The sequence below is a fragment of the Rhinopithecus roxellana genome, chromosome 11 (genome assembly GCF_007565055.1).
Source record: "Rhinopithecus roxellana isolate Shanxi Qingling chromosome 11, ASM756505v1, whole genome shotgun sequence".
NCBI lineage: Eukaryota > Metazoa > Chordata > Mammalia > Primates > Cercopithecidae > Rhinopithecus > Rhinopithecus roxellana.
The window spans coordinates 120,375,352-120,400,566 of record NC_044559.1 but is presented as its reverse complement, the minus strand read 5'-3'; the positions used below and the strand labels follow the sequence as shown (position 1 = coordinate 120,400,566).

General features: G+C 37.3%; 1 protein-coding gene across 3 annotated transcripts in view; it reads left to right on the top strand.

Annotated features, from left to right (window-relative positions):
* The window catches only part of NEBL (nebulette), a 116,157-nt gene that overhangs the window by 67,877 nt on the left and 23,065 nt on the right, over positions 1-25,215 (top strand). For 2 of the 3 annotated variants that reach the window (XM_010367580.2, XM_010367582.2), the window contains 9 exons: positions 1,760-1,852; positions 4,975-5,067; positions 8,680-8,772; positions 10,298-10,390; positions 12,275-12,367; positions 13,951-14,055; positions 15,035-15,206; positions 17,798-17,890; positions 19,027-19,176. In XM_010367580.2, the coding sequence (XP_010365882.2) occupies positions 1,760-1,852; positions 4,975-5,067; positions 8,680-8,772; positions 10,298-10,390; positions 12,275-12,367; positions 13,951-14,055; positions 15,035-15,206; positions 17,798-17,890; positions 19,027-19,176 (985 nt within the window). The remainder of the gene's footprint in view (positions 1-1,759; positions 1,853-4,974; positions 5,068-8,679; positions 8,773-10,297; positions 10,391-12,274; positions 12,368-13,950; positions 14,056-15,034; positions 15,207-17,797; positions 17,891-19,026; positions 19,177-25,215) is intronic. The other variant, XM_010367583.2, reaches the window with a different exon arrangement.

Sequence of the window (25,215 nt, the reverse complement as noted above, 5' to 3'; positions counted from 1 at the left end):
AAATTTAACTCTGGAAAGAAGTCTTAGTCTTCTACATGGATTTTACTTAGAAGATGAAAATAGTCATATGAAGTGATTTTATTCCTGGTAATTGTTTTTACTGATAATATATTTAGCGATTTACTCATTCTTAATAAATTTCTGAACTTACATATTTTTATTTTGAGGAAGAGGAATTGCATCGGCACTATGTTTTTTAAACTTTTGTTTTAAGTTCAGGGGTATCTGTGCAGGTTTTTACATAGGTAAACTTGTGCCATAAGGATTTGTTGTACAGATTGTTTTGTCACCCAGGTATTAAGCCTAGTACCCATTAGTTATTTTTTCTAATCCTCTCTCTCCCCTCCTACTTCACCCTCTGATAGGCACCTGTGTGTGTTGTTCCTCTCTGTATGTCCATGTGTTTTCATCATTTGGCTCCCACTTATAAGTGAGAACATGTGGTATTTGGTTTTCTGTTCCTGCAATAGTTTGCTAAGTATAATGGCGTCTAGCTCCATCCATGTCCCTGCAAAGGCCATGGTCTCATTCTTTTTTTATGGCTGCATAGTATTCCATGGTTTATATGTACCACATTTTCTTTATCCAGTCTATCATTGATGGGCATTTAGGTTGATTCCATGTCTTTGCTATTGTAAATAGTACATCAGCACTATTAATTAAGAGACTTGGTCCATGATTAATAAATGTATAAACTTGACTTCTGTTCTAAAATTGTAAAAATTGACCATACAACTAATATTTTAACATAGAATTAGCTCAGTCACTAATAGTTAACCAAGCATCTCATCAAAATATAAATTCTAGTAAGTGTGAGGACTTCTGGAATATTTCCTACCTCCTAATTAGTTGGCTTGTGCCAGCTCTCAGGGTAAGCTGGTCAGGTGCCTGCTGGGTCTCCACAGGGATGGCCAGTCTGTACTGAGAAATGGAAAAGTCTTACTGGAAGGATCAGGAAAGGAGGCTGTGTGATTCCATAGTGTTCTAGAGTTCTAGCCTTTGGAGGAAAACATCTCTCCTACAGTGCTCTCCCACCCATGCAGGGGCCACTGGATTACCAAATGTCAAGAAAGGCAGTGATTCTATCCTCATTTGCCTTTCTTATAATTACTCTGGTTTTCTGCAGAGTACTCATAATGAGAGCACTCATAAATACTCTTGTGTTTTTGTTCTGCTTTGGGTTTGGAAGGAGTAGGTGTTACTGGGGGTGGAGACACATGGGAGAGGGTTAACAAATAAGTGGAAGATGAAGAAGATAGACTTGAAATTAACATTGATATTGACGATGAGCTAACATTTTCTTGGAAGAGAATGTGGGCATCCTTGTGTTTGGAGAATAGAAGTTGCCTAAAATGTCATGCTCTTTTTGAATTCAGTGATAACGGCTTAATGGGCTTTTGTAATATCTGCTTTTTCTCAAATACACGTGTGACATATATTTATATTTGAAGAAAGGAACTCTGGTTTGTCAGTGTGTATTCTTAAAGCAAATAATCTGTAGTCAGCCATGGTAGCGGTCTAGCCCTAGAGCAGGAGAGGGTTACTTGTAAGATTATGGGATATAAAACAAAAGTTTTAATGGATTATCTTAATGGATTATTTACTATCTTAATAGATTATTTAATTGGTTTCTATAATTCTGGCACTCAGATGCGGTATTCGTATTATTATAAAACCTGAGAAAATGTCTTTTTAAGATGCAGATCTAGGACTTGATTTTGACAAGCTTAGTTATTCTTTTCCTTTTCTTATAATAAAGGTATTTTATAAGAAAGAAGTAGGATCTGGCACTGCGGTAAAACATACCCCAGAGATCGAACGAGTGAAGAAGAATCAGCAGAATATTAGTTCAGTAAGTTCTCTACAGCATTAGTTATCTTTTCTAAAAGCAAACAGAAACTGTAGTCAAATGTTTTTAATTCTTTACTCAACTGATGGCTTTTTTCCTTTTATTCTTCACTTTACTGAAATGCTGTTTCATCGTATATCAAAGATCTAACTTTCAAAACAAAAACTATATCCTTGTTCCCCTTGACTCTGAAGCAGTATTTCATTCTGATATATCACAGTGAAGAAGAGCCAGGTCATTTTAATGAATCCTAGGATTAGATTTCATCTCTTTGAAGAGAATTTTAACTCTATTAAATTTTGCAGAGAAAGGGTACATTTCAGTACCTCTCCACAAGTTGGAAGAAAAAATTTTCCCTGATAGAATGATTAAAGGCCCTAGAACATTTATTTGGCAGCTTAAGGGAAGGTTTAGATTTGAAAAAGCAAATGGTACCAATTCATTTTTAACCCATGTCAGTCACATCTCTAAGCTGTTTATCAGACACACTTCTGCCCATTTCTTCTTTCCAGCCCCTTTTACCTTCTGCTTCTTCCAGCAAAAATGAAAACAAATCACACATCTTCACTGTAAATTGTGAAATAACTTACCTTCCAATAACATTTAGACTTGGGGGAAGGGTCCCCTTCTGTTAGAAGCATGCTTCTAACATTAAGGTGCTTAATGTTATGGATAAGTTGTTGTTTTTTTTTTCCATTGAGTGTTTGACATTTGCAATGGATCATTGCTCTCCTTACCAATTAGATATTCTCCCATGTATATTTAGTACATTGAATTTCTTTTCCTTTTCTTGAGACAGAGTCTTGCTTTGTTGCCTAAGCTGGAGTGCAGTGGTGCAATAGCTCACTGCAACTGCCTCCTGGCTTCAAGTGATTCTTCTGCCTCAGCCTCCCAAGTAGCTGGGATTACAGGCACACACCACCACGCCTGGCGAATTTTTTTATTTTTATTTTTAGTAGAGATGAGGTTTCACTATGTTGGCCAGGCTGGTCTCAAACACCTGACCTCAAGTGATCCTCCCGCCTCAGCCTCCCAAAGTGCTGGGATTGTAGGCATGAGCTACTGTGCCTGTCCATTACATTTAGTTTCTTTTTGAGGAAGTAAAAAGAATCGGTTCTTTAAATCGCTTCCTCTGCCTTATCTCTTCACCCTCACCTTTGGAAAGAGTACCTTCCCTTTAAGTAATCCAAGCAGAATGGCCTTGATTAGACTCATTTGTGGGTCACTTGGTCATTACGTAGCGTCCTGAGAATATCAGCGTGGGTCAGCATTTGTGAAGAAAGTGTAGGAGAGGTAAGAGAATGAAATAGTAAAGCTACTTCAAAATAAAAGTATAAAAAGTCTGCAGAATATCAGTGCAATAAAACCTCTGTAGCACGCATGGAGCTATCTCTTGAAGAAAGCGTAAGGAGGTCCTAGGCTTAAGGTGTGGATGAAGGTGGATGAATGTGTTCTTCTTATCTTTCGTGGTGAGAGCCTGTGTTAGCCTGGTAGAGAAATTAGTTTGGAAGAGAAGTATAAAATACTCATTCCTTCACTTTCCAATGATAATATTTAAAATGCACCCATCGATGTACTGTGATTTAATATTATAAATATTCTGTAGTATGCAATTCTATAGACTACAGTGAAATAACTGTGCCATTTTGATTAGAGTCCATTTGAAAAACAAAAATGTTCATCTTTAATCATGTTAAGCTTCTCACCCGTGGAAAATCCCACAGAGTATTACAGTATATCATTTCTTCTCTTAGCATCCCTCAGCCTTTTCTAGCAAACAATAAATGCATAGTTCTGTATCTGCATGAGGTTGGGCCATAAACTCCTGCTTAGTATTCAAATGGAAAGTTGCCCTTTTAAGATTAGCTAGATCTGTCAAACCAAGATATGATTCTCTAACATTTAAAGATCTCGACATTTTCCACCTCCAGAGTACAAGCCTTTTAGCTGTTAGCTCTCTGTGTTAAGAACTATTTTTGAATTTTATTTAGAGGTAGCCTGTCTCAGTGAACTTCCAATTTAACTGTTTTGGGTCTGGACTAATATTGGCATTGTTACTTATATGAAATCCACAGATACTAAGACGTAGATGATATCTGAGATATTTAGGTACTGTTTCTTTATGACAGTCTGCATGAATTTCACCCTCTATCATTTTAAACATTACCAAGTAATTTCTGAAACATGTTTCATGTAGATTTAAATCTTTGCTAAATTTCAACACAGCCTCTTAAGTCGAGCCTATGCTTTCATATATTTACATATGTATGTATCCTTTTTATTCAAGAAAGATTGAATTTGAATTATCTTCCACGAATTTTAGACATATTAAAATACCATCTGAAGTGAGAGCATCACTAATCATTTTATGAGTTCAAAGAACTGTTTCTTGTCCCATGCATAACTGTATGCTCGTATTACCATTTGCCTGATTGATCTTCCTCTAAATAGATTTGAAGGGGGAGATTTTGAGTGAAGTAGAAGCCAGGATAAAGGTGAGCTTTTCCTAATGTGATTGTGTGGATAGCAGACACCTCTGACTTTCTGGCACTGACCTTCCTTATAGTGATGCAGGACCCAGTGGTCTATGCTTTTAGTACATTTCCTTCCATCTCCCTTTTTCTCTTCTTTTATTGTGCTCACTTTATTTTTTCCCTTATTCTGGATTATTTATGTGCTCTCAGTCAGATAGGCAATGTTCTCCAGACTCTGTGGCTAACTCAGTTTGACTTTTGCCTTTAAATATGTGTTAAATTTTAATTACCATATTAATAGAAACTGCTTTTTGGATAGAAAATAATAAATCACTTTATTTAAGATAATTTACAAGGTTTTTTTTTTTCCTGCATCTGCCTAATGGTAAAATTTGTTTTCATAAACAATGTTTGCTTATTTTACTTAATAAACTCCTATAGTGATGAATAAGTGAATAGATATGGGTTTATTTGTACTTTAGGAATAAGGAATCCTGAAAACATCAGATAAAATTAAGAATTGTGTCCCCAGTGAAGGAAAAGGAATGTTGGAATTAACAAAATTCAATGATGCAATAGTTACAATTGAAGAATTCTCAATATTAAAGCCTTGCATAGAATAAAGTTAACATTTTCTTATAAATTATGCAGGTGAAATACAAAGAAGAGATGAAACATGCGACAGCCATTTCCGATCCTCCAGAACTAAAGAGAGTTAAAGAAAACCAGAAGAACATCAGCAATGTGATTATATTTCTTAAGTATTTTTTAAAAATTTTATTGTATATCAACATATAATGACAGCGTAAAACCTATACAGGCAAAATCCCATCACAATGAATCCCGTTGCAAGAGGATCGGTTCCTTAAAAGTGGAGCTAGCATTTTACACATCTGTGTGCCCTCCATGACACCTAGCTTAATGCCTTGTGTACAGCATTTATTTACTAAAGACATGTATTATTCAGACATGCAGAGTGGAATCAGACATTGGAGACTCCAAAAGGTAGTAGGATGAGAGCGGGGTGAAGGATGAAATATTGTTGGGTACAATGTACACTATTTGGGGTAATAGTTACACTAAAAGCCCAGGCATCACCACTATGCAATATATCTATGTAATGCAACTGTACTTGTACCTTTGAATCTATAAAATATAAAAAAGAATGAAACCTAGTTTCAGAAATATATATTGATATTGTCTTTTCTGTTTTGTCATCTATTTTGTTTTGTAGACATGTACATATAGTCTCTATATAGCTGTATAGATAGCTAGATATCTATAGTCTATATTAGATAGTCTATATATGTATATATAGTCTATATTAGTTTATATATATCTATATATAGTTTATATTAGATAGTCTATATATATCTATATATAGTCTTTCTATATCTAGACTATCTATCTCTCTATGTATATACTATATATATTAGTCTACAAAGCAAAACAAATCACAAAACAAGAAAGAAAATTTTCTATTTCTTTTATCTATACCTATTTCTGAAAATAGGTATAGATATCTATGAATATATATATTTCTGAAAATAGGTATAGATATCTATAGATAGATAACATATATATTAGTCTACAAAACAAATGACAAAACTAAAAATGAAATGTGTTATTGAATGTCTACTCTGTTCTTGTTCTTGGGGGATTTTAAAGATGAGAGGTAAGACCTAAGGCTGGGGTCGTGGGCATCCTCAAGGTTTCTAGGAGAAACAGAGATAGGAGTATATAGCTATTATTCATTGTTTCAGTGCCATTACAATAAATATTATTTGTTGGGTGCTTACTATGCGTTTTGAGTACTTCACATTGCAATATCTCATTTAATCATAAGTAATAATGCCTCTTGCAAAGTGCTGTGCAAACGCGGAAGGAAGGCTATGCAGTGGGAGGGAGAAATAGCCTTGGGGAAGGGGTAACGTTGGAGTTAGATCTTGAAAAAGTAATGAAGGTTTAGGGCTGAGTTTTGTGAGGAAAGGCGTTCCTGGCAGAGCAAACCAAATATGTTCAGGATCCAAGGGTTGTTCCAGGATTCAAGAAGAGAATTTAGTGTGATGAGTACTTGGGGTGAAAGATGGCAGGAGAGGGAGGATGCTAGAGGGGAAGTTGAGATACAGATCGCAAAAAGGTAGTGTGGATTCCCACGGTGTCTCTAAAGTGTGGTTCATATATCATTATGGCATTACAGTAGATATGTGGCTTGCCGATAATTTTAATGATTAAGAACAGTTGACTTCATGACTAAATTGTTTTAATGTTTACCTTCTTCCAAAAGAAGGGTGACTAGTTTTCAATTGATGGTAGAAATATAACAATCTCTTAGAAATAACTTTATTTGAAAATAACCGTGAATTAATTTAATGAAAAAGTATAACAGCATAGGTGTTATTTGTAGTATTTATCTAGTATGACATATGGAAAGGGGCATGCAAATGGCAGAAGTTTGGGAAATTTGGACAGCACTCAAGTGGTGTATAAGAACGTGAACCGTGGACTGTTGGATGGTTTGATTCTAACTCCAGATCTTACTTGTTGTATAATTGTTATAAGCCATTAACTTCCCCAAACCTAAATTTCCTCTATATAAGGCAAGGATAAGAGTATTGAAGAGATATTGCCTGTGAAGCACACAGCATGTTTGTGAAGGGATGAATACGAGACATGATGAATCTATCAAACTTATGTACCCAAACTTACATCCACTAGAAATTGGCAGTAACAGTTTCTCTATGTCAATAATGTGAATTTAGTATTCAGATTTCCCCTTTGAGCTTTAGCCAGAGTGATTTCTTTGGAGCTTGCCATCAATATAGATTAAACTGAAACTTTCCTCCCTTTAGCTCAATCACCCAGTCACAAGAATCTGTCTGACATCTCAAACTACATACTATGGCACAAGGACAGTTACGTATTGAGGAAAGAGACCAGAGGAACCTTACCCCTTTTTGTTTATTTTTTAAACTTATCCAACTTCCCTTCACTTTCATGTTCACTACTGAGAGTGTACATCTCAAGTCTATTTCTTTTTCTTTTCTTTTTTTTTTTTTTGAGATAGAGTCTTACTCTGTCACCCAGGCTGGAGTGCGGTGGCATGATTTCAATTCGCTGCAACCTCTACCTCCTGGGTTCAAGCAATTCTCCTGCCTCAGCCTGCTGAGTAGCTGGGATTACAGGTGCAAACCACCATGCCTGGCTAATTTCATATATTTGGTGGAGATGGGGTTTCACCATATTGGTCAGGCTGGTCTCGAACTCACGACCTCAGTTGATCCACCCACCTCAGCCTTCCAAACTGTTGGGATTACAGGCATGAGCCATCACACCCAACCTCAAGTCTGTTTCATCAGCAGGCCCTGTAAGTCTTGTGATTTCTTGTAAAAGAAAATTCCCTAGCATGAACTTTAAAGTCTAAAAAGACACTAAAACTGTCCCTGTGAAGTTTCTTCTAATGAGATCTTAACCTCCAGCTCTACTTTTGCCTGTCAGAAGTTCATTTACCATTCTGATTTTCTGTACTGATGCTCATTTATTTTGGGGGGTGTTGTGGAATTGTTGGGAATGCTGACCACAAACAATGGAGTTAGATCCCCAGCTAAGAAAAACACCTGTGTGCATTAAGTCAGGAAAATTTCTATAACGCTAGGTCAGAGATGGGGCTTCCAATGTTAGAATGGCGTAGAGAAGAAACTTTGAAGTTCAAGGTTTCTTTATACAGTAATAGTCTATCACTAAAGTTCACGTACAGGATTTTGTGACTCCTTCCCAATGATAAGAATGTAGAATTATTATTTTTAAATATAAAATGGCAATTTGATAAATGTTGCTTTAGTGCTATGAAGGAATGAATTCATAGAATTCATTCTTATTGATGAAGGGATTATTCATTATTACTGATAAGATCACACTTAGAGAGGCCACCAATCAATAATACAATCTGAAGGAAAACAACGAAAGGTGTGATTTAAAACATTTGATAAGGGTTGGGTGTGGTGGCTCACACCTGTAATCCCAGCACTTTGGGAGGCCAAGTCAGGAGGATCGCTTGAGCGTGGGAGGTTGAGGCTGCAGTGAGCTGTGATGATGCCACTGCACTCCAGCCTGGGCAACAGAGCAAGACCTTGTCTCAAAAATAAAACGACAACAACAAAACCACTTGACAAGGAAAAGACTGACATCGCCAAGAAGATAAAATCTATAAGCAATACATATTTCACTATGAAATCCTGATGATGATTTTATTAATGAATGTTCTGTAGCCATGTGACATTTAAAAAAATCTGTTCCAATGCTTTGGGGTGTATTTATTTCCCATAATCTCAAACTGTCTTGCACCTTGTCTCTCAGCTCCAGTATAAAGAGCAAAACTACAAAGCCACTCCAGTAAGCGTGACCCCGGAGATAGAGAGAGTGAGGCGAAACCAGGAGCAGCTGAGTGCGGCAAGTTGTTTCTGTTTCCTTTTATATTTTCTCAAACATAACATATTTTTATTTAAAAATATGCACTTTGGAAGACTATTATCCTTAGCAAACTAACACAGGAACAGAAAACCAAATACTGCATAATAATGAGAGCTTAATGATGAGAACACATGGACACACAGAGGGAAATAACAGACACCAGGGCCTGCTGGAGGGGAGAGGGTGGGAGGTGGCAGAGGATCCGGAAAGGTAACTTTTGAGTACTGGGCTTAATGCCGGGGTGATGAAGTCATCTGTACAACAAACTCCTATAACACAAGTTCACCTGTGTAGCAAACCTGCACATGTACCTCTGAACTTAAAAGTTTTTAAAAAAATAATGAATTTGAGCAACATGCAATTATATGGATGAATCATATCATTATAATATGAAAAAGTGAATATGTCCATATAGCATTAACTCTTCTATAAAGTTTAACAACTGCAATAATAATGATGATGATAAAGGGCGTATCTCCAGACAGACACAAAGATGGATAAGACCCACTTTCTATCCTCAGGACCTCATAGTTCAGTTGGTAAATCTCTTTAAAAAAAGTGCAGTTAATGGAGAATACTGGATCTGATGTCAATATGAAAAGAAAAAAAAGTATGTATTGGAACAGGGCAAAAGAAGACCTGGCTTGACTGGCATTCTAAGACATAGTATCAAGTCAAAGAGCCTCATAAATGGAAAATATTTTTCAATCATTCAATAGTCTATTGTGAATAAAGCAAAAATAGTTAACAACGTACCTCTACTCTGTGCTGGGCCCTGTGCTAACGTTCTATGTAAACCCATGAGGTCAGCACTGTTTGTTTCTCTGGTTGGTAGATGTGGGAAACTGAGTCTTGGGGAGGTCAGAGGACATGCTGGCCTCCTCCCCAGGCCCCCACCCAGCTAGTAAGGGCAGAGCTGAAATTGGAACGTATTGTTGAACTTTCACCAATACAAACAAAAGCCTTCTTTTTCCAAGACAGATATTTTTGAAAGAGTTTAAAATGTAAGAGCAAGTTCTCCTGGGTGGAGAGAATTAGGCTCAACATTATTTATCCTTGTATTATCCCTGGGAGGTGGTGGGAGTTAGAGAGCTTTAGCTTCTATTGAAGGGGGAAGCCCCAGGGTCAGAAGACAGTAAAAAGCCTTCTAGGCTGACAGGGAATGGACTTCACAAGAGTTCTCTTGTAAGGACTTCATTCTGGCGTTTCTTTAAAACGCGTTCCCTTATGATTCCATTACTTTTATTTGTGGAATGTATGGTTAATTTTGATATTGAAGAGGAAAGCATTTATCGAAGACATATTTAAACAGTAGCACCAACAACTTGTACCTGCTAAATCAGACCCATTGGAATGTGGGCGTATATGTAAGTGTGAAGGTTGATGTAATCAACTATGGAAAGAAATGTGTAAAAAGATGGTGTTAATTTTGAGCCTCGTCCTCTGTGGTGTTTCAGTGGAGCCTGTTCTGCTATCTGTTAAAGTTCTTATTTATCCTTCTTAGGTAAAATATAAGGGAGAACTTCAACGGGGAACTGCAATTTCTGATCCACCAGAGCTGAAGAGGGCAAAAGAAAACCAGAAAAACATCAGCAATGTGTGGTCATCTTAGTAACTTTTTTCTTACACTATCAAATGTATTGTCCACGTGTGAACGAAGGGATTGTATTTACAGAGTTTTCATAACCTTGAGTGATGTCCTGTTCTCATTTGACTAACAACTTATTTGAAAGATTTCAGGGACTTTGATATTGTGGGTACAGTCAGGTGTTCCCCACCTCAGGGCTCCCAGTGACTCACTAGGGTGACTTTTTTCTTTTTGTTTTTTTGAGACAGGGTCTTGCTCTGTCACCCAGGCTGGAGTGCAGTGGCACAATCTTGACTTACTGCAACCTTTGCCTTCTGGGTTCAAGTGATCCTCCCACCTCAGCCTCCCAAGTAGCTGGGACTACAGGCACATGCCACCACACCTGGCTAATTTTTGTATTTTTTGTAGAGATGGGATTTGGGCTGGTCTCAAACTCCTTAGCTCATGCAATCCACCTGCCTTGGCCTCCCAAAGTGCTGGGATTACAGGTGTGTGCCACCAGGCCAGGGTGACTTTTTTTTGACAGGTTGTTGTGTATCCCTTCTATCTTGCCATCTAACTGATGGGTGCTCTGGTCCCCTCAAGGCCCACAGTTGTAGCTTCTGGCATCCTGGCCCTGCAAACATTTTCCCTCCCTTTTCTACCCACACGTGTTCCTGTTCTTGTGCTTCCCCTCCGAGCCCCACTTTCCACTCCCCACAATTATGGCTCCATTTTTGGGCAATGTCTAGGAAGAAATGATAATGTGTGCACGGCTGAATAAGTTATATGGAGCAGGATCGTTTTGGGGGCACTTAATAAGGGGCTGGCAGTTTTTACCTGGACACCCACTTGTGGCCTGCTCCGATTCCCTGTTGTTGAAATAATTCACGGTTGCAGTTCAAGAAGAAAGTCCTCTTTTAAAGTCATTAACATATAGATTGGGTTCTTTGGAAGAGGAAACTTGGAAATCTATTATGTTCAAAGAAATCTTTTATTCTTCACACCTTGAAAGTCATTTAACCAGTTTATAATGCAAAGGCAGGTGATTGATACTTTTCCTAACAACTATATTTTAGAGAAGTAGACGCTCATCTTTCCCCCGTATATTTAGAGTCATGCTTGATGTGACTCCATTACTCTCAAAAAGAAACATGGTTATTGAGACAAGGAATGGACCAGTGAGAAGCATGCTGGCTTTTCTAAGGATGCCCACAGTCACCTATTTAAACACATCTTTACAAAAATTCTGCCGCAGTTAATTCCTAAGAAACCACGACCATATAGTACCAGTCTATGGTGACTACCTTTAAGTAATATCCATGAAGACATTTGTTCTCGTTTCCTTTTGTGATTAAATATTTATTACAGCTTTACGGGTGGTATGCCTATGTATTTGAGTACATCCACAGTGATTTGGACACATGTACTCTCTTCTGGGATGAAATGAAATAGATTGATTTAAGATGCCAGCATTTTAAATACAACTCAACCTCTGAAAATATTTTTTGTAGTTTCCTACACAACTTCCTTGGCTAACTCATTAAAATAAATACTGTGAGCCAGGCATGGTGGCTCAGGATTGTCGTCCCAGCACTTTGAGAGGCTGAGGTGGGTGGATCACTTGAGCCCAGGAGTTTCAGATCAGCTTGGACAACATGGCAAACTTCAATCTCTACAAAAATACAAAAATTAGCCAGGCATGGTGGCACGTGCCTGTAATCCTGGCTACCTGGGAGGCTGAGGTGGGAGGATTGCCTGAGCCTGGGAGGTCGAGGCCGTGGTGAGCCCAGATTGTACCACTGCATTTCAGCCTGGGTGACAGAGCAAGACCCTGTCTTAAATAAATAAATAAATAAGCCTCTTAGTTGAATTGATTCATAGTATTCTATTTTTTGTTCTCTGAAATGATAGATTTATTACAAAGGTCATCTGGGAAGAGCTACTGCTTTAAGTGTAACTCCTGAAATGGAAAGAGTGAAGAAGAATCAAGAAAATATTAGCTCGGCAAGTGGTTTTTTTCATTTTAGACTATCACAAAGAATGTCTTTTATTATTTACTTGCGGTCCTCTTTTGCTTGTGAAAATAAACCTTATTTTCAAGAAATATTTGTGATACATCCAATAAGTACACGTGTTATTTCAGATGACTTCCAAAAGCTGCCACTGCAAACATTTACATTATCTTGCAACTCTTTATTTCCAGATGTGACCAACAGTTACATTCAAAGCTTACTTTATAATTATATTCATTTAAACAACGATTCATGCTATTTTAGCCATGTCTTTGAAAGTAATAAAGCCTTTGATGTGTGCATTAAATAACTGTCATTTTACTGAAATATTTCATTGAACATGGATTGTTAAATGCTGTCTGCAAAACAAAATAGGAGATGAATCATTACTCCCACTAAAGACTTACAGAAAATAATCCTTAAATACAATTAATGTAGAATTCAGTTGCTCACCAAAGTCCAGTGGTGCACATTAGTATCTTATTTGAATATTGTGCTTCCTCGTAGTGAAGATCAGGGCTTCAATTCTGAATTGTGCATAATGCCCTCAGGTCCACAATAAGCAGTATCCAAATCTTACACCTAATCAGTTTCATAAATGGCAGTGTTGTGATGGGCAGCTGTCAAGAACACAGGCGCTTTTCTTAGCACACCCTGAATAGCTGTTTGCCTGAGAATCAGCATTTAGGCTTTGCAGTTTACAGCTTCCTAGTGGCATTTCTGTCCACTTAATTTCTGTCCACATAAATTACCTTTAAGTTGTGGCTGCTTAGAAGAACAACTAGATTTGTTCCTCATTGTTTCTTATTACCTAAGCAGAGAAAAAAATAAAAAGAAATAGAGAGTAGGTTGTATGCATTTTTCAACACTCTTATGGTAGAAAATGGGGAAATTTAGAAACAAAATAACTTTGGGTTCTATTTGATAGTTTTGGATTTTCTCTGTTTAACTTAAATATGGTAACCAGTTTGTGTGTGTGTGTGTGTGTGTGTATGTGTGTGTGTGTGTTTGAGACACAGTCTCTGTTGCCCAGGCTGGAGTGCAATAGCACAATCATAGCTCATTGCAGCTTTGAATTCCTGGGCTCAAGTAGCTGTCGTGTCTTAACCTGTCACATAGCTGGAACTACAGGCACATGCCCAGCTAATTTTTTTTTTTTGATTTTTACCTATAGAGATGGGCGGGGGCAGGGGTGGGGTCTCACTATGTTGCCCAGCCTGGTCTCAAACCCCAGGCCTCAAGTAATCCTCCCACCTTAGCTTTCCAAGGTGCTGTGATTACAGGCATGAGCCACCGGGCCTGCCGGGTTTACAGACTAGATAGTTAGTTACTATTGGTCATTCACACATTTGTTTTCAGTTGATAGATTTAGGTCATTTTGCAGTAGGCAGTGGAGGAGATCTTTGAATGTAAAATTTTAGGTTGCTATTCTAGAACAAAATTTAACTCATTGAAAAAGTTATCTGGAAAATAATTTCATGTATGTTGCATATGGTTTCACTCATTCGTAAAGCTTAAAAAAGTGATGTCATGTGTTTTCTTATCATTGTCTTATGTCTGCTATTTACTTTGCAGGTAAAATATACCCAGGACCGTAAACAGATGAAAGGTAGACCAAGTCTGATTTTAGATACACCTGCTATGAGACATGTTAAAGAAGCACAAAATCATATTTCAATGGTAGAGTTCAACCAAATCATTCTTAAAACATGCTAAGGAATGGCCAGGTCCAGGGCACGGATGGCATTACTTCACTATTAATCTGATAACTAACAAAGCATGGAAACGTGGCTGGCTTGTCTTTTAGGGGAGGGGCATTTCTAATCACACTGAAATGTAATGGAAATATTTAGTCTAATAAAATGATTTTTCTCAGTGACTTTTTCTGGTGTGTCTTTATTTCTAATGTGACTACTATAAACTCATGGTGTGAAAGACATTCGTGTAGACATCTTTCCAATTAATTCTAAGACAAAATTTGGTCTGTTTGCCTGTCATTAAGAATATTTTAAAAAGTGTATTTTTGAAAGTGTGTTTTTAAAAATGTGTTTTTAAAATGTTATCAGATGTAATTTACCTGCCATAAAGTTTGCCCATTAAAGTGTTCAATTCAGTGGTTTCTAGTATAATTTACAATTATACAACTATCTCCTGGACCTAATTTCAGGACATGAAAAAAGTGTATTTTGAGGTACAAGTTTTTGTAATTATATTAAAAATGGTATATATTGTTACCTATAAAATTTTAAACTAATTTTAAATAATGCCATTTTCATGAATGATTGCCTGGAGATAGATATCACTTTATTGGATATTGAAAGTTAAGAGATAGGAAATTTAATTTATACTTAGTATATTTTAGGAAGTAACCAGGATTTGAGATTATGTATTTTTTACAACCTCTCACTAATAATATAGTTTTACATATAATTTAAAATAGATATGAGCTATGATGATGAAAAGCTTTGTGAAAATATCAGCACTTGATTTCTGATGCTAAGAAACTGAAGTTCCAGAGTTTAGTTTTGGAGTATTTGGAAAAGATACATATGTGTAGACAATCTGCACGCAGTCAGTGCAGTGTACACCTGTCCTTTAATCAAAATGTGAAAGAGGTACCTATCAGCAAAATTCAGTATGTTGATTTTTCGTTTTTCAGGTAAAATACCATGAAGATTTTGAAAAAACAAAGGGGAGAGGCTTTACTCCTGTCGTGGACGATCCGGTGACAGAGAGAGTGAGGAAGAACACCCAGGTAGTCAGCGATGCTGCCTATAAAGGGGTCCACCCTCACATCGTGGAGATGGACAGGAGACCTGGAATCATTGTTGGTAAGCTGATGGCCTTTCTTGGCAGGTGTATGTGGTCGAAAAGATCATGTTTGTTCTAGCTTCAGAATTACCCTCTTTAGTCATCTGACTCCTCATTACATGTTGGGTGTGCTACCAATTTAAAACGGACCACTGGTAAAGCATTATTTTTGTACTATGTGTAATGGGATTTCTGGCTTTCACCTGGTATCATCTCAAGTCTTTTCTATTATTGGAAGCTCTGTCTTTAATACCTTGCTAGTGTTAAGAATGTTCCTTCTTGTTAAGCAAAGAAGCAGAGATATGAGTGATCACAATGGTTGAACAATTATTTTGTTTTTCTTCAGCCCGTGTGCTTGGTCCATGTGTTGTTCTGTTGACATCAATGTGCATGAGTGGCAGAAATAACCATATTGCATTTAGGTCCTTTGATCACAAACAGACATGCCAGGGGCGTTCTGATGGTATTCCATAGTAGTAATAGCTCATTTAAAAAATACTATTTCTGGACTGGAGTAGTTGAGAGCCATCTGAAAGTCTTGCAATTAAGAGAGCAAACTTTTATTCCTGCTCTCTGTTTCTTATAGTCAGGGGAAATCCTAGAAGGATATTTGTTGAATGGTGGCTGAGATACCAGAAAAGATCATACTGAAGTATAAGGCAGGGCTAGGAAGGATGGTTATCGATTTTTCAATCTGTGTCAACATTTCAAAACTATTGTCTCCTTCAGAGCAGTTAGCTTCTGAATTATGTAGTTCAGTTATGCAACTTAAAGAATATTGTTGGTATATGCCACTCAGTAATATCAGTGTTTTCTTTATCTTCAAAAGTAGGAGCTTATTTTTTGGTACTAGTGAAAGGCCATAGAGGTAAGTTATGAAGTTATGCGGGGAAAGTGTAAATTTGACAGGGTAAACCAGTGGACTAAAGTCAGAGCACTAAGTAACTTCTGTGATTATATTAAAGTGACTCTGAAAGTATTTTCTGAAGAAGGATTCCAAACATGTTTGTAGGCAATTGATAGCTTTGCTGATCTGCTGGAGTTGATTACTTAAAAGGATCACATTAAGTTGGATGGATGGGTTGTGATGTTTTCATTAAATGTGACACCAAATTAGAGTTTCATTGCTTTGTGCTAAACGGATGGAACTATCTTAAGGGATAGTGCAGGGGTTCTGATTTATCTCACTTAGGGTGGAACTGCTAAAGTCTGTACAGCTTACTCCCAGGCCCTGCACACATCAGAGGTCAGGAATGATGGTGAGGTCGTTGCTAAAAACCATGAAAATATCTAGACCGTGGGCTTTCAGAATTCAGTACTCAAAACCATTGAGGTTGAAATTATGATTGTTTTATAAAATATAAGATGTATAACTCTAGGTTATTTACTTACTTGGCAATCCGGAAGTCAGTTTATTTATTCTTATTGGGAAGAACTCTTTTCCATTGAGATTTCCGTAATTGGCCAACATTAAACTTTTCAATGAGCCATCTTCTGTATCAGGCATGAAAATACACGTTTAGAGATTTTCTGAGGAATTCAGATTAAGCCAATTTGTGCTGCTTCTATTTTTGTTGAAGGCTCTGCTACTTCTCACGAGCTGTGTAAACTTGGCCAAGCTACTCAATTTCTCTGTGACTCAGTTTCCTCATCTACAAAATAAGGATGGTATATATGAAATTTAAATTAATTAGGTGTCAAATGAGAATAGTACCTGGCATATGGTCAGCACTACATAATATTAATTAAAAACGGAGAAGCAAATTTCCAGTTCCATTTTACAAATTAATTGGTTTTGCTCTAGCTCCATTTCTGCCATATGTCTGTAACTAGGTTTTTATTTTCCAGTTGTTGGTACAGCTGTAAGTAAACAGCTTATTTTAGGATCTGATGCCCTTTTGTTGGAGAGACTGATGAATTCAGAAGCTATTAAAATACGAGGAGAATAAAGTGGTTTGCACAGTCTAATCACTGACTATAGCAGGGGTCCATTGACAGCAGGAAGCTGATATTATTTCTTTTTTCATTCATCATATTTCCTTGCTGTGTGCCTTGCTTATAACACTTTTTAAATAAGTGTATCTTATTAGATACACTTAGCTTGCACTCTCGGACTCAGAATGAAAACTAGACTTGCCACCACTCCACATTTTAAATATTTATTTCTGTTATAGGAAGGGAAGTTTTTTTGTTTTGTTTTGTTTTGTTTTTTAAACATAAACTTCTCAATTGTTTCCTATGAATTACTCACATGTCCTGAATCAGAAGCTATAATCAAACATTTTGCTTGTTTCAGCCTGTGGAGAGCAAGAGCGATTGGGGATTTGGGGGTGCTGTGGGGGATGCATATAGCTGCCCCATGTGCTCCTGTGTATCTGTGATGGGTCACAGGTACTTCAGCAAGGTCTGGCAGGGCAGCTCAATGAATAGAGCTTGTGAAAGCAAGTATTTTTTCATCCTCTTCTGAAGTCAGTAGCACTGTGAGTTTGTCTGTTACATGTTTGCTTTTTATATCTACTCCTTTGCAGACTTTGTCTTGACTCTTTTGGGTACTGGCTTTTTTTTTTTAATTCCTTCTTGATGAATGTTGATTTCTTCCTTTTGACAAAAGACCTCAAAGTTTGGCGCACAGATCCTGGCTCCATCTTCGACCTCGATCCCCTGGAAGACAATATTCAGTCTAGAAGCCTACATATGCTCTCTGGTATTGCTCACTTTTGGTTTTGTCCCAAAATTGAAACCACTATGAACTGTAGAGGTTCATTATACTGTGTAATGTAAATTTTAAAGCTGAGAATTTGGCAAACCAAAAAAATACTATGCTACTTTTAAATACAATTAATCATTTACGAAAAGAAAGGTTGCAAAAGGACTTTTTGATATATCTTAATTAGTCTGTCCTAGATTCATTTAAATAAGCTTTTTATTAGTAAGAACGCTTTTATAGAATTTCGGGGTTTACAAATACAGTTATTCGGATTTCATCAAACTGCTGAGACAAAAGGAGATTTGTTTCATAAAATACATTGTTACAATTTTTTAAAGGTAGGTTTAAGGAATGATATATAGAACAGTAGAAAGGTTTTCTATAGGGCATCATAAATGTCTTAAAAGAAAATTTCAAGTATCTTTAAAATTTTCTTTGACATTTTGCGTAATATAAAATGAATAGTTTACATAGGAAGCATAGTTAGCTTTTAACTTAGATTGCACGTTCATAATTAAAGGCAAAAAAATGGATAGTTGGGGTATGAATGATAGCTTGATTTGACATTTCAAATTTTCTCTGACAGTTATACAGTTATGTTAAACAATAGATAGCTATGTCATTTAGATCTTGCTCTAAACCCTGATTTCTACATTGTATTTAATTGTTGATGTGAATAGAATTGAGTACCCGAGGCAAAGTAGGAATTTTAGTACTTTTATACTCAATTTCATTCATATAGTTAGCCAGTGTCACTTGATTTTCTAAAAATAAAGAAAAGGCAACAAATACTATATACCTGGTGATAGTTTAAAGGAATTATTTTAAACCAGGCTTTACAATTAACAAAAATTTATTAGTTTACCAGTGTTTCTTAATCCTTGTCAATGTCCTATCCCTTACCTGTCCTTTAAAATTGAGACTTAAAAAAGCATAAAATGACAGTTAAGTCCCTCATGTAGTTGATGCAATGCATGCTGAAGTTTGCGAATAGGTGCTTAGAGCTGAGATTTTGAGTTATTCTTTACTAAGAGATTGTTTTTCTTCTCTGTTAAGCTTTTAAGTAATTTTTTTGTTGATTTTGTTTTTCGAGTCACTTAATCACACGTGTAAATATTTTCCCTCCAATATAGAAAAGGCGAGTCACTTTAGGCGACACTGGTCTCGATCCCATTCCAGCAGTACTTTCGGTACAGGTCTTGGAGACGACAGGTCAGAAATCTCAGAGATTTACCCTAGCTTTTCATGCTGCAGTGAGGTAACAAGACCGTCTGATGAAGGAGGTATCAAACATCCACCGCTTACAAAGAAGATCGATTTGTTTTTTAAGTGTGTCACAAGAGTGTCTTTAACATTATTTTCACCTTTGCATGAACATCTAGCCTGGCTGTGTTTGAGAATTTAAAATTAAATTCAGAAAGTTAATAGTCCTTTTGTTTTTTTAAAGAAAAAACCCTACTAATTTGCATTTTTGCATGTTATTTTTCCCGCTGTCTTACTTCACTATTATCACAGCAGTGGATTTGTAATGACAAAAGGGTCTTGAGATTTGCTACTTAAGTCTGTTTCACAGGAGTTATGTGTGATAAATATACACACTACACAGTCAAAGCAGAAACTTGAGTTCTGCATAGTTTGTATCTGATTTCCATTAAGAAAAAAATCAATCTTACAGTAATATTGGGGTGCCTAAGAGGTTACCATGAATGTGTATATGTTTAAATATTAATATAAACTTGCAGACAGAGTTAGATCTTGCCAAAAGAAATTGGGCATAATACTTGGGATATGAGAGGGTTTTTTTTTTTTTAATGAGAAACACTATTGATTGTTAATCATCTTCTCTCCATTTTATATACCCACTCTTTTCCTGTATCTTCTGTTTTCTGCGTCCAGGCTGATGGATTAAGCCTAGAACTTCAATGAATTTCTTTAGGATGTTAAACTAATTTTACTTATAAAGCTGTTTTTAAAGGTTAAGACTAAAATGTTTCCTCACCTCATTGCAGTTATATTTTAGTACAGCAAGGAGGGGCAAAGGACTGAAGCATAGGAGAACAAAAACAATACTGAATTTCCCTTTCAACTCAAAGGCCATATTGCTGAAATCTCAAAGGAGGACATTTTGAGATTGAGCAACTTAACACCTTGGTGGTGTGACTGAGGCAATGATGAAGCTGTGAAAGATTTTGTAACTGTGTAATTGTTTTTTTTTTTTTTTGCACTCATTACAATGAAACACTAGTGGGAATGAAATTTATTATATTCTATACATCTTGAATTATAAATCTGGACTGGCCTTACTTTGGTACAAATTTACTAAAGGTCTCCTTTCTGTGTAACTAATGAAATAATTATAAACTAGTTGTTTTTTTGTAGGTAAAATATACATGAGAAGATCTCCCCTTTTTGTGTCTGTCCGAATTGCTAAAGAAGGGTTCAGTAACTTCCCGATTACTTTTTTGATAGAGTCTTGCTCTGTTGCCCAGGCTGGAGTGCAGTGGTACAATCTCAGCTCACTGCAACCTTCACCTCCTGGGTTCAAGTGATTCTTGTGTCTCAGTCTCCCGAGTAGATGGGTCTACAGGTGTGTGCTACCACACCTAGCTAACTTTTGTAATTTTTATAGAGACAGGGGTCTCGCAATGTTGTCCATGCTGGTCTGGAACTCCTGACCTCAAGTGATCCACCCGCCTCGGCCTCCCAAGTGCTGGGATTACAGGTGTGAGCTACCATGCCCGACCTCTGATTACTTTTTTTGGACATGGGGTCACTGATTTTTCACTCAGTGTCCTTCCTGGTTCTGTAAATGCAAAATAATATTGATATTTAAAGAGATAAATAAAACCCAAAGCAAATACAAGAACTAATGTTGATCAGCCTTATTTAATGTTACTCAGTTCAGCATATTGGAATTGATGTCTCTCCCAAAGGCAACGTACCAGAGAGTCTTTGTTTCATGAATGACCGTTTACTTCACGTCTGTCTCCCCAGCACATCATTCATTCATTTAGTCACCAAATGTTTACTGAGTGCTGTTTGTGCACCAGCCAAGAGCTTACATCTGGCAATGCACACAGCAGTGAGCAAAAGAAACATACATCTGCTGTAAGTGGCTTAGAGGCTGTTGGGGGGACCTTGACATTTAGCAGACACTTATACAAGTAATACATAATGATGAGCAGAATCAGGCCTGTGAGGGGGAGGAATAAGGGCTACAATAACAGGGCAGCTGCATCTGGCCTTGATGTCAGGGGAGCCTTCCTTGGGGAGGGGATGTTTGAGTAGAGATGTCAATGCTGATGGACGTTAATGAGGCTGTGGGGCTTTGGGAGAAGAATGTTTCTGATAGGACAGAGCATGCAATATCTGATTGGATAGAAGCATGCATTGGATAGGACAAAACATTGAGATGTTCAAATGGAAGCATCACATACGCAGTTAGAGTTTAGAAGAGGAGGCCGCACTGGAGGTCAGTTTGGAAATCATCATCCAATTCTATGATTTAGGTCCTGAATGGATCTGTGTAGAGATCAGGAATTCGGAGGCCCTCTACTTGGATGCCTCTGCTCCCTCTGCAGCAGCAGACCACACCCACCTCACTTACCTCTTTTCATTCTCTTCTCCAAAGCTGTAAAAACCTGCTGCTGTCAATCACCTCTTTTTCTTCTCAAGCCCACATTCCTTCTCTTTTCTAATTATTTCTAGCAGGAAGACCCTATCCTAAGCCAAACTGAATGAGAAAATGTCTCATTGGAAGAAGGTATAGGCAAATATTCTTGCAATTATACTAGAATTTGAGTAAGAGTAACACATGGATAGGTAAGAGGGAATAATCATTTTTTTTTTAAAAGGGGGAATTTCATACTCCTTCAAACATGTGGGGAGATTTTGGACAGCAGTGATGACTCAGTGACTCAAATAATGCCTTGTAAGAAAAAGTTGACTCTTATTATTTTTTTTTTTTTTGAGACAGAGTCTCACTGTGTCACTCAGACTGGAGTGCAGTAATGCGATCTGGGCTCACTGCAACCTCTGCCTTCCAGGTTCAAGTGATTCTCCTGCCTCAGCCTCCCGAGTAGCCGGGAATGCAGGTGCATGCCACCACACTTGGCTAATTTTTGTATTTTAAGTAGAGATGGGGTTTCGCCGTGTTGGCCAGGTTGGTCTTGAACTCCTGACCTCAAGTGATCCACTTGCCTCAGCCTCCCAAAATGCCAGGATTACAGACGTGAGCCACTGTGCCTGGCCAAAAAGTTGACTCTTTGGAGTCATTTATGAATTTCTGTTGTTCTCAGTCCCCTGTTTTGAGGCCAAGATGCTCTGTCTTTAGGGACATTTCCTATTTTAAAAAATAGATACTGAGGTATGAAGCAAAAGTGAAGATGTACCAATAAGTTGTATAACATAAACACAAGTGACAGCATGCCCACAAAAGAGCAGTATGAATTTGAAAAGATTTTAGGATACGTCGGAATATGCTAATTTAATTTATTTTAAGTGAAGCAAAGCACATTCTACCAATTGGCACCTGATGTCTGTATTCAAATGATTAGTGACGTAGATCAAACCTTTTCAGTTCAATACCACCTCTCTACTTCCCCCTTCCCTGCAGAAATCTCCTTTCTGAGCTTCCCAGTTTGCTTTCCAGCTATTGAAGTCAAACCCTTTGGAGTCACCCCTGACTCTTGTCTTTCACTCACACCCCGCGTCCAGTTCATTGGCAAATTTTGTCAGCTGGACCATGACAAAAATATCCAGAATCTGAGTGCTTGGCCCCACCTCCATTGTTGCTACCCTCGTGTCAGCCACTGTCGTCTCTCATTTGGACAGTCATAGTTGCCTCCTGACTGGCTTGTCTGCTTCTGCTCTGGTCACACCATCTTCCACCCACACCCTGCTCTGATCTGTTCTCCACCTGGCGTCTGGAATGATCTTCTTGAAGCCCTGGTGACATGATGTCACTCTTCTACTATTTTATTCTGAATATAACCCAAATTTTCATCATTGTTTACAAGACCCATGTCCGATCTTGGGCTCTGGCCACTGCTCTGAACTAATTTTCTGCCATTCTGAGTACATCTATCAACTCTCACCATTTCCAGTTCCTTTGCTTTACTCAAACTTTCCAAGAATGCTTCCCCCCAGGGCTTTTGCACACACTGTTACCCCAGCCTGGAATACTCCTGCCACCCAATATTTGCTTAGCTAAGTGCCATTTTTCTTTATGTTTCAGTGGGCCTGCAGCATATTCAACATTGGAGCCCAAGACTAATTCTGATTCACCCTCTCTTAAGTGGAACGGTGCTCAGTTAGTTTCTGCTAATGTTGAAATAAATCATCTTACAGCTAGAGGCCATAATGGTAGGGTTAGTCATGTGAACCCTTGTGTGGTGATGAGGGTTGATAAAGCAAATGATCCACTTATCAAGAGAACTAACAGGAGGATGATTACTAGGGGAACTTTGTTTGGAATTGTTTGGGCTACTGCTTAAAGTGCTCTAATGAGTACATATTTTGAATTGAATGTCCAATGCTCAGGTGACTCCCTCTCTAACTACTAGAGAAAAAATAGCACCCCTTTCCTGACTGTCCTTTTTCTCTGCATTTTTTCCTTCATAGCACCTGGTACCACTTCAGATATTATATATTGATTTATTTATTTGGATCAGTCTGCAAGCCCAGCAAGATCAGAGATATTGGCTGTTTTGTTGACTGTTCTAGCTCTAGCTCTTAGAATAAGCATTCAGCAACTATTTGGAGAGGGGATAAAATGGCCAAATGAATATTTTAAAAACAAGGACCACATGCGTAAATATATGTAAGTATAATTATTTTTATAAAATAAAATTCTCTTTGGGAAGGCTTTCAAGAAGATTCTTACATTTTTGGTGATGTTTTGATATGTTTCGATGACATTAAAGCATAGCTGAAAAAATACTCTGAAGTGGAAGCATTCCCAGTATTTTTTTTTTTTTTCCTGGTACAGAAGGAAAGAAGTTTCCATGATTTCTTAGTGGCTTTGAAATTTAGGATCCCCTTTGAAATGTGTGCTCTGCTGGGTTCTGGTGAGAAGGTGCCGATTGACTCTATAAAAAGTGGAGCGATGAAAATTGTTAGTGCTTTTAACAGTAACAGTCCATCATATGCATTTGTTTAAATTCTAACCTAGAAATCAAAAAGAATTTTATAACAATACTAGTTAGGGGTAAGATGAAGAAAGGAATGTTTATAAATATTTAGAAATGCTATTTTTCTTCTGGATGTTGTTGATTCTTTTGAATTTATTTTATTTACTTTTAAAAACAAAATGTAGTTAAAATATTTTGGTTCAAGATCATCTTCCAATACCACTGCTATAAAGGACTATTTTAAGGATTGATTTTTCTTTTTTAATGTTTCAATGGATAAATAATACTGTACATATGCATGAAGTACCAAGGAATGTTTTGATATATACACTATATAGTAATCGGAACGTGGTAATTAGCATATTCATCATCTTGAACATTTATCATTTCTTTGTATTGGGAACATTAAACATCCTTCTTCTAGCTATTTGAAACTACATAATATATTCTTGTTAACTATAGTCATCCTACAGTGCTATAGAACACGAGACTTTATTCCTCCTGTCTAGCTGTAATTTACATGATAAAATGTGTTATGTCCCAGAAAGATGTCCTTTAATATTTGGTTGTCTCCCTGCGGTCGGAGTGGGGTGTGTGGCAGTGTCCTGTGGTGGCCGGAACCCTGAACTGGAGGACAAGACATTGGACTTAAGTCCCAGTGCTCTCACGACTTGGTCTGGGTTATCAAAGAGGTCATTTAACCTTATTAGGCTTAAATTTTGCATCTGTGGTAAGAATGGCGCAGAACAAGAAGCAGATATTTTATATTTCCTCAGCTAAGTGGCCTAAATAACCTTTTTTTCTTTCTCTTCTTTCTATGTGTAAGAATGTGTTTATGTTCTGAAAGGGTCTGTTTTACTTTATGAATTAAGTAGTTGGACAGTTATGAGAGTCACAGTTTTTGTTCCTTCTTTTGAGTTAGAGGAAGTTCTGACTGTTAGGACAAAAGGTTGAACAATCAACTCATTTCGTTAAGGCAAAAGTACAAGGTTTTCATCATTCACATTTGGTTTTCATGAGCATTAACATGTGAGCCTTCTTTCAGTTTTTGTCCTCATTTTGGTTATCTGTTTCCCATGGTATTTTCCCATCTTACTTTGATTGTTCGGTATTTTCTTTTCTTATATGATTATTTTGGACTTCCTTTACTTTTCAGTCTACTTTCCAATGTATTAAGTTACCAAAGCTTTT